At 39.9% G+C, this 14,132-nt stretch overlaps 2 protein-coding genes across 2 annotated transcripts in view; one reads left to right on the plus strand and one right to left on the minus strand.

The window, feature by feature from the left end:
- LOC123510098 (ras-related protein Rab-27A-like) overlaps window positions 1–3,818 on the plus strand; it is a 5,691-nt gene extending 1,873 nt beyond the window's left edge. Inside the window, 6 exon segments of the mRNA XM_045264898.1 lie at window positions 272–427; window positions 618–691; window positions 1,667–1,781; window positions 2,776–2,860; window positions 2,863–2,887; window positions 3,034–3,818. Of these exon segments, the coding sequence (XP_045120833.1) occupies window positions 272–427; window positions 618–691; window positions 1,667–1,781; window positions 2,776–2,860; window positions 2,863–2,887; window positions 3,034–3,232 (654 nt within the window). The 3' untranslated portion in view covers window positions 3,233–3,818.
- Window positions 3,819–6,209: 2,391 nt separating this feature from the next.
- On the minus strand, window positions 6,210–11,638 carry LOC123510099 (ubiquitin carboxyl-terminal hydrolase 30-like). Its single transcript, XM_045264899.1, is given in 12 exon segments — window positions 6,210–6,935; window positions 7,470–7,607; window positions 7,814–7,926; window positions 8,058–8,198; window positions 8,353–8,492; window positions 8,495–8,549; window positions 9,255–9,311; window positions 9,314–10,025; window positions 10,027–10,078; window positions 10,234–10,389; window positions 10,801–10,919; window positions 11,486–11,638. Coding segments are annotated over 12 exon segments (1,806 nt in total). The 5' UTR covers window positions 11,512–11,638; the 3' UTR covers window positions 6,210–6,838.
- Window positions 11,639–14,132: the final 2,494 nt, after the last annotated feature.

A 14,132-nucleotide genomic window follows, 5' to 3' on the forward strand; every position in this document is an offset into this window, starting at 1 on the left:
TGTTTATGTTTATATCACGCACACACACACACACACACACACACACACACACACACACACACACACACACACATGCATTCCTTACACACACGTATGCATTCCTTTACATCTTAACTTTTAGATCTCTCAACTGTCCCCAATAATTCTCTTCCTCTCCCATATTTTTTTCTTATTTTCATCTCTCATTCTAAACCATCTTAATATGTACACCAATTATATCCCAGATCTCATGTTCACATCTACACACTCCACCTCTTTTCCTTCCTGGCAGATGGGCACTGGCAAAGATTATGATTATCTGATAAAGTTCCTGGCACTGGGGGACTCTGGGGTGGGCAAGACCAGCTTCCTGTATCACTACACTGAGGGCGTCTTCCAGCAGCAGTTCATATCCACGGTGGGCATTGACTTCAGGGAAAAGCGACTGGTAAGGGATGTTATGAACCTTGCTAATGATAAATGTTTACTTTTTTGTGATTAACAGCTGTAAATTTAAAAGCATCAGGCATAGATGTCAAAGATACTATCCTTGATTATGATTGTTTGCATACTCTGGTATGATACATTCTATCTCTGTAAGAAGATTTAAGTTCCTGCTGTCATTGCATTGCTTTCAGACTCACCGTCGAAAGGAGGGAGGACCACCCCAAGGAGTGCATCTGCAACTCTGGGACACAGCAGGCCAAGAAAAGTAGGTCCTGCCTTATGAATGAGCGATTCCTCCCTGCGCAGTAGGTGTATGTGATAACCTTCCTGGTTATGAGCACAGGAGGAGCCAAAGGGTGGAAAATAGATATGTAAAAATGAACGGTAGTTGTCATCCTGGAAAGTGTATGGTTTATTTAGTTTTTTTCTGCTTGTACATTGGAGGTATAACCTATTTTAAAGCTTCACTCTAGTGATTGTTAATTTGCTTGTAAATTCCAAGTAGAACTGTGGTTTTACCACCAAAATTTACACTTTGTTTGATGGCACATGCATCTTCTGTGCAAGGCAAGTTTTGGTTTACACAAGGCAGAATTTTAGCATCTAGAATGGGTATTCAGCAAGTCTTTGAAAGTATTTACAATGAGAATGACTCCAGAATGTTTCCAGACATTTGCACTATTTATACTCAACTAGCATGACATATGCACATGATATGCATGGTTTGGGTTCATTATTCATTCTAGCACCACTCAGTTTTTTCATATAAGGCATTTTGTCATTTCATACAAATCTTAGCAAGGAGTTACCAGCTCTCTTGATTACATTGGTTTTTACTTGTTAGTAACCCTTTAAGATATATTAAACATTTTTTTAGGTGCTGATGATATTGCATGTCACATTTCTAATATTGCACTAACATTTTTTATGCTTTTGCTACTGTTGGAGTATCATAGCACTTTATATATTATAGTATTTTTATGTATATCTTGGTTTTAACCCACTAATCACAAAAATGTGTACTTTTGATGAACAACATGAGCCACAAGATGGATTCCCTCATTAAGCTCTAACATTTCTTATCTTCCTGAATAGCATGAATATCAAACCCACACTTGCACTTTGAGAATGACCAGTATGCATGTACACATTATTGTGAGGAGAGGCCCTTGAACTCAGTGCAGTGCCCTCCACCACCCCTGTCTGTGCTTACTAACATGCATCCCAATTACTTTTGTAGGTTTCGTAGTTTAACTACAGCCTTTTATCGGGATGCCATGGGCTTTCTCCTCCTCTTTGATTTGACTAATGAACAGTCATTCATCGATATCAGGAATTGGCTGGAGCAACTCAAGGTAGGTGTTCATGTTTGTGTCCATGTCTGTGTGTGTCTGTATGTGTACAGATAAGAACATTTACAACTAAAGGATTCTAGTTACTAGAATTTTCATTGTTACGATCACATGTAACCACGTTGATTATTGTGCCCGTGTGGTTGCTTTCCCTGTTTTGACCACGTCAACCTGTGGATCACCGTTTCCTGTTCTGCACATATCACTAAAACATTTTCTTTGCTATGACAGTTTCCCTCTCCTCTCCTTTCTCTCACATACACACATATGCACCTTTCCCTATCAGTAGTTTACTTTAATCTACTTCATCAATTGAATTTCTCCTGTATCAGGAATATATATTTAATTATATTCCATACACAATCAAAACATTCTATCCTATAAATCTAATACATTGTCAATTTGTACTTCAGATTTGCTTGATATGCAATTTAAATCATATACCGTCATAAATAATATATGGATGAATTATAAATGTGTACATATATAAATTAACTGAATATACTTACTTATCTCTTTGTATACTATACATTACAAAATATTCCCTATTATATATATATATATATATATATATATATATATATATATATATATATATATATATATATATATATATATATATATATATATATATATATAGTGTATGTATGCAAACTTATGCAGTTTACAGGCAAGAAGCAAGAAATGAACTGAGGTCTTCAATTGGAGAATCTCTCTCCATCTCTGTTCTCTGAACACTGAATTTTATTGAAAAATATGTAACATGAATTTATCTTAATATCTAATACCATATTTAGTCTACTAACCAACTATCAACTATGTATCCAGTGCTACAGTAACCTTCAATGCAACCAACACTACACCACTCTATAGTACACCCCAACACACCCATTTGCTGCACTATCTACAGCAATAATCACACACACACACACACACACACACACACCCACCAATAACCATTATAGTATGAAATAGTGGCACAGTTGGCATTTTCCAGACTCATGCCTACTGTGAGGACCCTGACATAGTGCTATGTGGCAACAAGGCAGATCTTGAGGACCAGCGTGTGGTGTCTGAGCAGCGGGGAAGGAGGTGGCTCAGAAGTTTGGGTGAGTCAAGATGGGATGATGGCTTTCTACAGATTTCAATTTTCTTAACCATTTTCTCTTGTTATTACCATTACATTTACCTGAGTGGACAGGAAGAGTTCTTACAAGGTGTTCTCCACCAGCCTTTCTTTACCTCTCACCAACAGACTGACATATGTGGAGACCTCTGCCGCCACTGGCCAGAATGTGGAGGCTGCCGTGAACCATCTCCTGGATGCTGTGATGAGGCGGATGGCCCTGGCAGTGGACTCCAGCATCCTGCCTGGACGCAGAGGCCGGGCCAAGGGCTTGGTGGCCGGAGAGGACAACAGAGCCGAAAATAATGAAAATAACTGTGCCTGTTAATGGGCAAACTGATGCAGGACTGATGGCCTAGCTGTCTAGTTGTCCAGTGTGCTAACTCAATAATGCGTTAGCTGAGTAACTGGCAAGCAGACTGACTGACTGACTGAGTAATAGGTTAGCATAGCAGTCAACTATGGTCTGACAATTTTATGAAGATCGTTTAGGTGTTGGCTTTTTCAGGGATTTCCCGGCCTGCGGCGCTGTCACACATTTACCAATATGCACCCCAAGTCAGGTACTTAAAACTTTGTAACTGAATGGTGTGTAGTACATATACATTGTGATGCTCTAAAAAGGCAAGTTAGAGTAATTTGTGTTTATTTTTAAATATATTTTGGATTGTTTTTGCAAACACAACAGTACTTGACGTTTCCTCCAAGCATTGTCATCCTTTTGGGTGACCGAGTGAGGTCACAGGTCAAAGTGACTGTGTTAATCCATGGGCCACTTCCTCTCCTGCTACCAGCCAGGATGTGAGAGAGAGAGAGAGAGAGAGAGAGAGAGAGAGAGAGAGAGAGAGAGAGAGAGAGCAGCTTAACTGAGAGGCAGATTCTTTTCTCAAATTTTAGTAATTTATAAGTAATTATAGATCTGATAGAAATATATTTGCATGAAATGTAAATTATATATATATATATATATATATATATATATATATATATATATATATATATATATATATATATATATATATATATATATATATATATAGAGAGAGAGAGAGAGAGAGAGAGAGAGAGAGAGAGAGAGAGAGAGAGAGAGAGAGAGAGAGTGGTGTGTGGGAAGCAGAGTTCTCATTGACTCATAGGTTCTAATCCAGTGGTTCCCAAACTGAGGGAAATTTGAAGCTACCAGGGGGGAAACAATTACACTACCTACTAACTAAAAAAATCTCAAAAGTCAAACCAAAAGTCCTTTTATTTGTTACTAACCGCTCTCTATGGCTATGCTTAGTTGTTACTAACTGCTCTTTATCCACTTTACTCTGTAACTATAAGTTTATCAGTATATTTGTACATTTGAAAAACAAATTAGTAAATAGTCTGTGTGTAAAAACTCACCTTTCTCTCATGCACATGAAGAGGGAAATCTGGATGGTTGAACTGGGTGCTGGGGGAAATGACAGAAAAAAAGTTTGGGAACCACTGCTCTAATTCCATAATTTGCCCAGCACAAGGTTTGGCAGCGCCGCAGGCCGGGAAATCCCCGAAAAAGCCAGCGTCTAACTGATCTTCATAAAATGGTCAGGCCATAATAGCTAGGCTGATGACTGATCTGACTTCCACTGACCACATTTATTTTAATGTTTCTTTGATTGATGACGGCCTTTCCTGCCTGTGTTCTACCTCCCTAACCTGCTTATCCCTGGTGAATCCATCCATCTTATGATCCATCCATGTCTGTCTATCTGTCATCTTGGTGTGACTGACTAATGGTGTTTCTACTGCCAAGCCTTCAATATTTGGCCATACAGAGTCATTGTCAAACCTGTGTCTGTTTCTTTGAAGCTCTTCCTTCACTTTTTGGTATGCATGAAGTAAGTACATATCATAGCTGTATACTTCATTTCCTGTGTCATTGCTCACATTCTATTTAATTAGCATTTAATTTAAAAAAAAGCACACTTCATTTTATTCTTGCTTAATGGGTACATATGACCTAAAATCAAACTCTTCTGCCCATTTTAATAAATCAATATGACAATATCATACTTTTCAATAACTGATGCAATCATTAAATCAAACTGTAGTGTTCACATTAGACAAGTGACATTTTTGACCATGTTCTGAAAGTCTACATAGCATTTTCCAAGAACACTTCATATGGCAAGTAGGGAAAATTGATGTAGTTTTAGCTGATGGATCTCCTAGAAAAAGAAATTATTGTCTTTCCCAAACATGTTTGTGGTGTGTGTGTGTGTGTGTGTGTGTGTGTGTGTGTGTGTGTGTGTGAGTGTGAGAGAGAGAGAGAGAGAGAGAGAGAGAGAGAGAGAGAGAGAGAGAGAGAGAGAGAGAGAGAGAGAGAGAGAGAGAGAGAGAGAGAGAGAGAGAGAGAGAGAGAGAGAGAGAGAGAGAGAGAGAGAGAGAATCTTTATCAGTGTTAGGGCCTTAGTATTTTGGTGGCTGTGTTTGTTTCTGGATTATGCTCATACCTTAAAGTCTTCCACTGTCACAGTGCTTCATCGTTTCTCTAACACACACACACACACACACACACACACACACACACACACACACACACACACACACACACACACACACACACACACACACACACAGCCTTACCCCAGACACACCTGTGACGTGCTGTTTCAATCCTGCCTGATATACCACCCAGTGTTAAGTGTTGCCTTAAACTTAAAATATACTCTTGAGCAGCCTTACTTCCAATGACAGCAAGGGTTGCTGTGAATCTTGACTCACTTGCCAATTCTTGAGTGTCAGGAATATTTCACATAGGACCAATATGGCAATCAAAGTGTGAGTGTCTTAATCAGCTGTCACTCTAATTGTATGTTTTGTACCCTTGAAACACCTGCAGTATTCTAACAGTATTTCAGATGTGTTACTGACTGTAGTACCATAATCTGCCACGCTAGTTCAACTGTCCCAGCTGTCTGTTCTGATGACAATCATGTCTCTGATATCTAAAACATTTTACATAGTGATGGATCATACTGAGCTGACAGAGTTGCAATATTAAGGAATCTTAGAAAATAATCTAAAGAACCACATGAGAATATGATAAGCAGTAGTATTATCTCATCTAGTCTTGGTGTCATATGAAGCTTATTTTAACTACCTACCTATGTATATTATTCTTGTTACGGTACTTTTAATTACATCCGTATTTTTTATTAATTATACATGACTATGTACAGTGATTTTTGTGTGTGTGTTTAGACCAATAAAACTCGTGAGCAGAACAAGCTGTATCTTGCTTCCCAATGTATGAGAGGAGAGTTCAAAACAACATACAGTATCGCACTCATGTAATGTACTCTTTTCTGGAAAAATTAGCAATACTTCTTGCTTATTAATATTATGCTACACTTTAAAACACAGCACAATTAATTCTTCAAGCACAAAAGCTCCATGTGATAATATAAGAACCAGATGTAATCATGTGTAGCAGCCTGGCCTAAGATACCAGTCTTAGTAAATGCACATTGAGAATGACAAACACAGACCACAGTGCTCTCAAACAAAGCTCAACAATGACAGCAGTCATGCAATGCAGCTTCAAGATCAAGAGTGACTTACAAGAAGGGTTAATTACCCTAGGTATAAAAATAATTGCCTATTCACCAATCCTGTGGCTATCAAATGTTGCCAAATAGTCCAGCAGTGGCAAACAATACAACTAATTGAAGTGTTGGTCAGAGGAAACATTATAGCAGCAATAATGTCACTAATACAATTCACAAAACTGTTAACCCAAAACACATCTTTTATGTAATAGAGAAAATGAAGATCCTCTCATTAAACACACACACACACACACACACACACACACACACACACACACACACACACACACCAATATGTACACAGGTGGTTAGTTATATACACAGGTACAACTTGTGCACAGGTGAGTATCTTCTATTTACACTACTTTTTCATAGAGGATCATGTAGGCATTGGCCTTCCTTACCTCCTCCAGACTGGCTTCTCGCACCAGCAAATCCGAGGTGTAGAACCACCTGCAAAGAAGGAAAACACTGATTCCCATCTCCTCCACTCACTGAGTCATCCTAATTAATCTCCTACTTCTTCAATGAGATATAATCATTGTGGACAAATGAAAATTATTTTATTTTATAGTAAGGTAAACAGCACTTTAGTCAAACCAAAATAAACTGGATATCAGATAAGTCCTACATTTCAGGATTTATCTTTTTTAATGTTCTATTCCAAGTTCACTGGTAGGCATTTTCCATCTTTTGATTGAGTAATTTCAAGCCACTCAGCTTATACACTGGCTAAAATATTCCTGACAGCTCTTATATAATGCATTACACAGACCATTCCAACTGTTGAGGTTAACAGGCATGCAAAATGTGAAAAAAATCCTCAGGTAACTCAGATTGGATTAACCGTCCCCCAAATTGGTCTGACTTATCTGTGATTCACCATATGTGGCATTTCATTCCTCTGCTATAAATAAAAGGGAGACATATTCAAGAGGAAAATACACTAAATTACAAAAGTATATTTGCTCAAGTTTATTCACACACCTGGATATGCTGCGAGAGTGTGTTGGTCCCCTGCGGTAGGTGACAAAGTGCCCGCAGAACACATCCCCAACATGCACAATGACAGCCTGCAGTCTGTACAGCTGGTCGTAGTGCATCGACTCAACACACATCATGGGTCTGTGTTGGGGGCAGGAGGAAGAGAGCACATTGTACACACCTGTATATAATATGCTGACCAGAACCCTCCCCCAACTTTCATCTCAGTGTTCCTCCTTCATTCATTGGCCAACAAAGGGCTTTACAGATACAGAATTCAACAAAAAGAATAGACTGGTAGAAACAGAATAGCCCAGTTAAGTTTGTATCACCACTCCATCACTCACCTGGCTTGCATGGGAGTGGATATAAAAGAATGACTCAAGGCAGCAGTAACGTCATGGTCATTCAGTAACTTGGAACTCCTGCCTTCCAATGGTAACTTATTCTTCTCTCCTGCCTAGGGAAAGAATGGCACTGAGTTAAAATGCATAAGGGAGTTGGATAAAAAGTTAAGATAAGAGAAACCAATAAGATTTGTCGTCAGAAAAAGAGAAGCTAATCATCTTCCTCTCTTTGTATGTGGTGTACCTGTGCAGTAATGGAGGTAGTGTAGGTGTATGGATCCATCACCAGAAACTCAGGAAAGGTAACGTGGTCCCTCCTCTTGATGGCCGACCCGTTCTCAAGCCACACAGTTCGCTTCACATGGAAACACAAGCAGTCTGGCAGCTGGAGAGATGTGAGGAGAGATACTAAGTAAATCTTGAAAAATATCCACACAGAGCAAGTGTATTTAGGAACTAGAGAGCTTATTACACCTGCAGCTAAAAGTATGATTGAAAGTGCAAAGATGATCAAGGGAATTGTGACTCTGTGCTCTCACCTTCCCAATGGTGAGCTGCTTGGTGAAGGTGGTCTTGATGGGCAAGGCAGCTGTCCGAGAGCAGCCCTCACAGCTCACCTCAGACACCTGCTCCTGTGTAATGTAGGCACCCAGCAGCTCCTGCAGGCTCACCTCCCCAAGGGCAGGGATGGCAGCGACAGTGAGAGGGATTCAAAGCTACTCCATTGGGCAGGATTCTAGGGGGGAAAAAAACACTATATAGTTAATCAAAATTTTCTTTTATTATTACAATTTACCTCAAGCTGTTAGTCTTTTACGTGAATACTGCTCTGTAAAATTACTGCCTATCTATTTAGTTGTTAACCTCTCTGACACTGGTGGAGGTGGCCAGATTAGAGACGTCTCCTCCACAGTGCTAAGAGGAGAGGCTGGACACTTGCAGCATGAAAAGATGGGGTAAAGGAGCACATGCAAGGAAGAGGCATTAATAGAGGCAAATGAACATTAATTCTGCTTCGGTCTAGTAACCTGTCTGTTCTCACTTTTTATTTATTTATTTACGGTTTGATGTCCATAAATTGAGAGCAGTGCAAGCAGAACACTACAACAAGCCTTCTTTCTGCAGCACTTTCTTACTTGCTCATCAATATCACCATAGTTACACAACACCATCCCTAAATACTTCCACTCTTCCACCTATTCTATTTCCTCTCATACAATGACCGCCTTACACCACACCACTGTAAACTCCCAACACCTTTGAATCAATCAGTTACTTCTTTCTTTAAGATCAATTAGTTTTTTTTTCTTTTATAACTAATTTAACTTTAATGTCCATCACCCTGTTGAAATGAATGCCACAACCTGTAAATCAGTAGCTATCTCATTTCTAATGACTTACAAAAAACAACAAATGCTAGAAGTGAGAATACTGTCCTTACCTTGTGGCCACATACAGTACACTGCAGCTGACTAGCCAGGTAGCCTCGGAAAGGAATATCCTGCCCATGATCACTGCGGACTTCCTTCTACTGGCACCTGCCGGATGTGCTGTGCTGGGCTGTGGCTCCCTGGGTGTCTTGTGGAGGTATGCCTCATGTTTCACATTCTTATTATTATCACACTCGGGGGGAATGACACAAGAACTGACAATACTGACGTCTTTGTGTCCTTGAGATTTCAGCAACTCAGCATTCTGGTCAGTCTTTGTTGTTTTAAGTCTGGAGTTCACAGCATGGCCAACAGTTCCCTGCATTTCAGCATCCTTACTTGTATCATCACAGTGGTGCACCTCCAAGTGATTCGAAGACACTGCACGAGATTCACAACCATCATCATCACATTCTGGCAGTTTCCTCTCAGCACCACAACCCTTAGCAGCCTCACCACCACCACCACGTTCCTCACACAGCCCAAAGTGAGCTAGGTCATGCACGTGGCTACACACAACACCATTCAACTCCTCCTTCATGTGCATGTTATTCTTACTCTCCACATCCTGCATGCCATTATTGAGCCTCCACACTGCAGCTCTGAGTGCCACACCAACACCAGGCAGCTCTGTCTTCACATCCAGCCAGGAGACATCTAGCAGGGAAGGGACAGGAGCTCCACTGATGATCTCGTCCTCAATGGTGGTGGTTACGACGTGGAAGAGCTCGTGTGTGTCCTGCTCCTCCGACGTGATGACCCAGCCATGGCCACGCAGCACCCAGCACCTCTCCAGCGCAGGCATCACCAGTCGTCTCTCCCTCGTTGTTCAGGGCTGCATCAGGGTGTCATCACAGGAATGGTAGCAAAATCTTTTTAATATAACATGGTATTATGATTCAGATATTACTAATTCCTCAATATAAACATCACAAATATTTGGTTCTAATATTAACATGTATGATGACAATAATGAAGACACCCCATTACCTCTGAGAAGGCTGTGGAGTGTGGTGAGGAGCGGAGGTGCCCTGGCAGTGTGTTTGCTTGACAGCCACGCCACAAAGACAGGGCAGGAGGCAAGGGACTGCACCAAGGCATTCAGGAAACAAGAATTCCCAATGTTGGCTAATCCTGGGATGCCATCTGTCAAGTTATTGATAAATTCATCAAAAGCAAATAAAAGCAAAAGTAAAGAAGATTTAAAAAAGATATTTTGTTAGAAAGAATTGTTCTCAGATTATAGTACTGAAAGAAATCATAAATGTTTCATTCATTACATCACTCCAGAGTATTAGACAAAATCCCTATAAGGAACTTGTTATCACCCCGACAAAATATGAATAGAATGCTAGGCAGACAAGATAGGATATGAAAACATGGATAAATGAATTACTAAAAAGAGGCTGTTGAATGTAAGAAATAGAGGTATTTCTTACATTCAACACTTCTCTTGAGCTTCACTGTGACAAAAGTATTTAACATATTTCTAGACACAAGGTAATCTGTCAGTCCTTAGATTTTAGCTTTGAGGTGATATATGACTGGTCTACTTACCTTTCCTCCTCCTCCTTCTACGGGAGACTGAGGTGCCCCCAAAGATGACATACACTCCAACAAGGAGTGTGCCTGCCACCAGGCAGGTCTTCAGCCACATATTTGACTCAAACATCTTTCTGTGAGGGAAGAGCCATGATACATAAGATGCTGTGAGTGATGAAAGCTCATTTGAGTCTGCTGTAGTACTACGCTGAAATACATACATAGGTATACAATACAATATGTCCCCCAATCATATCCTAATTACAAGCCAATATTCACATAGCTGTATTTTTTACACATCTCTAACCAAAATGACTAGTAACATTAAACGGTTAGGATAGAATAGAGGGGGTATGAGGTGGTACATATTTCACTTAGTACATATATTTTTGGCAGGATATTTCTGCAAAAAATTATGGCTTTGAATTCTTACACGTTTAAAGTTCACGAAATTTTTGTCTATTTTGACTTCCCCTACTCTAAGACCCCAACTTTCCTGTCAGGTCCCCAGGCTGGCTTGTCCTCGAGCAGGATGGCAATAAAATACATCAAGAGTTACAAATGATACATACATGACTGTGTACATAATCCCAACTTCTATATACATAATACACGGTTACAAAGTTGATAAAAAGAAGCTTTGATTTATATTTGGTCTTAACTCTCCTGCTTCCACCTTTCAGACACCTTCCTCATCTACCTGTATGGCACCTGGCAAGCTGTCATTTCTACATGTTGCCATATCCAGACCGCGCAGCTGAGGGGGAGGTGACGGGATAACTGTTCCGTGATAGTGCCAAATTTCAGACAAGGGAAAAACAGATCGGTACACCGGAAGAATGTGACCGAACTGATTAATGACGCACGTAAAGACCTCCTACGCTTTCCATTATAAGTCAGAACATCAAACCTCGCTACTGTGCCCATAACTACACAATAAAAAGTTGCTGGGAGGTAGACCGGAATTAAATGGCTGATGTAACTCTTACTCCTTTATGTGGCGTCTTCCATCCTCATGTGGTGGTATTTAGGTGACCACTCGCCCCTCCAGTGAAGCAAGGAGTGACATCATGGTTCATAGGGTTTGGAATACGACGCAATCTTCGCTGTAAACTCTCCGCCGTCTAACCTCTGGAGCTATTTCGGGCGGTGACTGCAGCTTTGTTAAAACCTTCTCGCGTTGTAGTGATTTGCTTATATTACGCAACCTAAACGATTAAAAAGCACAAAATACTATAAAATTATCAACCCTTTTATTTAATTATCTGTTATAAGTATACAAATAACAAAAAAATATATCTAAAGGCTAAAATGATCAAGAGATGCGTTTGAAACGACGGTACATAACACGTCAGAGACGTCTGTAGTGTCTCCTATAACCCTCCTCCAGACGCAGACCACTCAGCAGTCATGATCCGGATCACTCATACCAATGAAAATCCAGATCAAGATGTGAACAGAACACGGGCCGTGAGACCAAATCACTCATCGTCAGACTGCAGCAGCAGATCAAACAGTGAAACTCATATGAAACAGATCGCGGTAATCATAAGAAGCCAGCTACTGTCCGCCGCCTGCCTTCTTCAAACACACCAACTACCCTCCCACCCTGAACACAGCTGAAATTTAAGGGATTTTAAGATAATTGAAAGATAACAACACCATCATCTTGACACATCTATAGCCACGAGACGCATTGCCCACCCAACCAGAAAGTACACTGCTCAAGACACTGCCAGTATTAACACCACCGTTAGCATTACAGCCGCCGCCGTCGCCCCCTCCTCCATTTCTACTTTTTTTTTCTTATTCTTCCTCCTCCTCCCTTTCTTATCTACATTTTAAATAACGCAATAACAACAACAATAACAGCAACAACAACTACAAAAATACAAGCAAGCAATAACACGTCAAGAAGGCCCACGCGCTCCCTCACTTCACACACACACACACACACACACACACACACTTGTCCACCATCTGCCACTTATCTACGCACACATCAGCCCCAGTAGCGTGCTTGTTACACCTGGGAAAGATGCTCGAGACGATAAATATTGACGACGAGAGATACTAGAAGGCAGGAATTCACTTTAATGACGATGACCACTCATACATAAACACTTCATTACCACCAGTGAAAAGTTAACCCATTTTGTTCTCACAGGAATAAAAACACTTTACTGCATTCACCTGTATCTGCTATTGTATCGTTTCGAGGTTATAAAACAATAATTGAGACGAGTGGCGTTAGTCTCACCTACAGCCTCGCTCCCAGCTACTCGGCTCATCCGCTGGTTCAAATGTACTTTTTCCCATCTTTTTCTAACTACAGTATTCGGTGTCTGTATTATGTTTTTAGGGTTTCTATAAGTATTCCATTGTTTTTTAAGTATTTTCCATGCATCTGTTCGGTTAAATATGCAACGTTTAATGGTATTTTAAGGCGTAAGTATGAGTTCCCTAACTCTTAAAATTTACAATTCTCCATTTAGATTTTTTTTTTTTATTTCAAACTATAACAGGGTCTTAAAGATACCAAAGAATCGCCTATGCTCTTTTAAGTGTGTCGCTTACCCAGGGAATCAAATGTGTGAACTTTGCAGTGATGTTTAGGCCTGTTAAACTATTTTTTTTCTTTTATTTGTTTACGCTTCTGGTTCACTGCCTGGCTCGTTCTAGAATGCCTTAAAAGATAGCTCAGACTCTGTAAAGTGTGTTGAAATACTCACCAAGTAAAATGGGTGGACTTTACAAGAGTTTTTAATGAGTTTAGAGTTTCATGCTTTATTTTTACGTTTATATCTTTGCATATGTTCACTTCCGGCTCTAGCTAACTGGTGGATGCCTGAGAAGATGGCTCATTTGCCTAATATTTTTCAATATTAGTACGAAATCGAAATGGCTGGATGTTCTAGTAGTTTTATAAGTGAAAATGTTTTTATTCTTTTACCATACTTAATTCTAGATATTTCTTTAGTACTATTGGGCTGGAGATATTGTGAATAGTCATATAAGTATCTATCAACTATGCGCCACATATACGCAAATTCGTAAAAAGCAATAGGAACAAGTTAGTAGTAGTAGCACTAGTAGTAGTAGTAGTAGTAGTAGTAGTTAGTAGTAGTAGTAGTAGTAGTAGTAGTAGTAGTAGTAGTACTTTTCGTTGTAGTAGCAGTAACAGAAGTAGTAATAGTAGTGGTGGTGATGGTAGTAGTGGTGTTGGCAGAAGTAGTAGTAGTAGTAGTAGTAGTAGTAGTAGTAGTAGTAGTAGTAGTAGTAGTAGTAGTAGTAGTAGTAGTAGTAGTAGTAGTCATAAGTGGGCGTTTTCGGTTAACCGATAACTT

The sequence above is a fragment of the Portunus trituberculatus genome, chromosome 28 (assembly GCF_017591435.1).
Source record: "Portunus trituberculatus isolate SZX2019 chromosome 28, ASM1759143v1, whole genome shotgun sequence".
Classification (NCBI taxonomy): Eukaryota; Metazoa; Arthropoda; class Malacostraca; order Decapoda; family Portunidae; genus Portunus; species Portunus trituberculatus.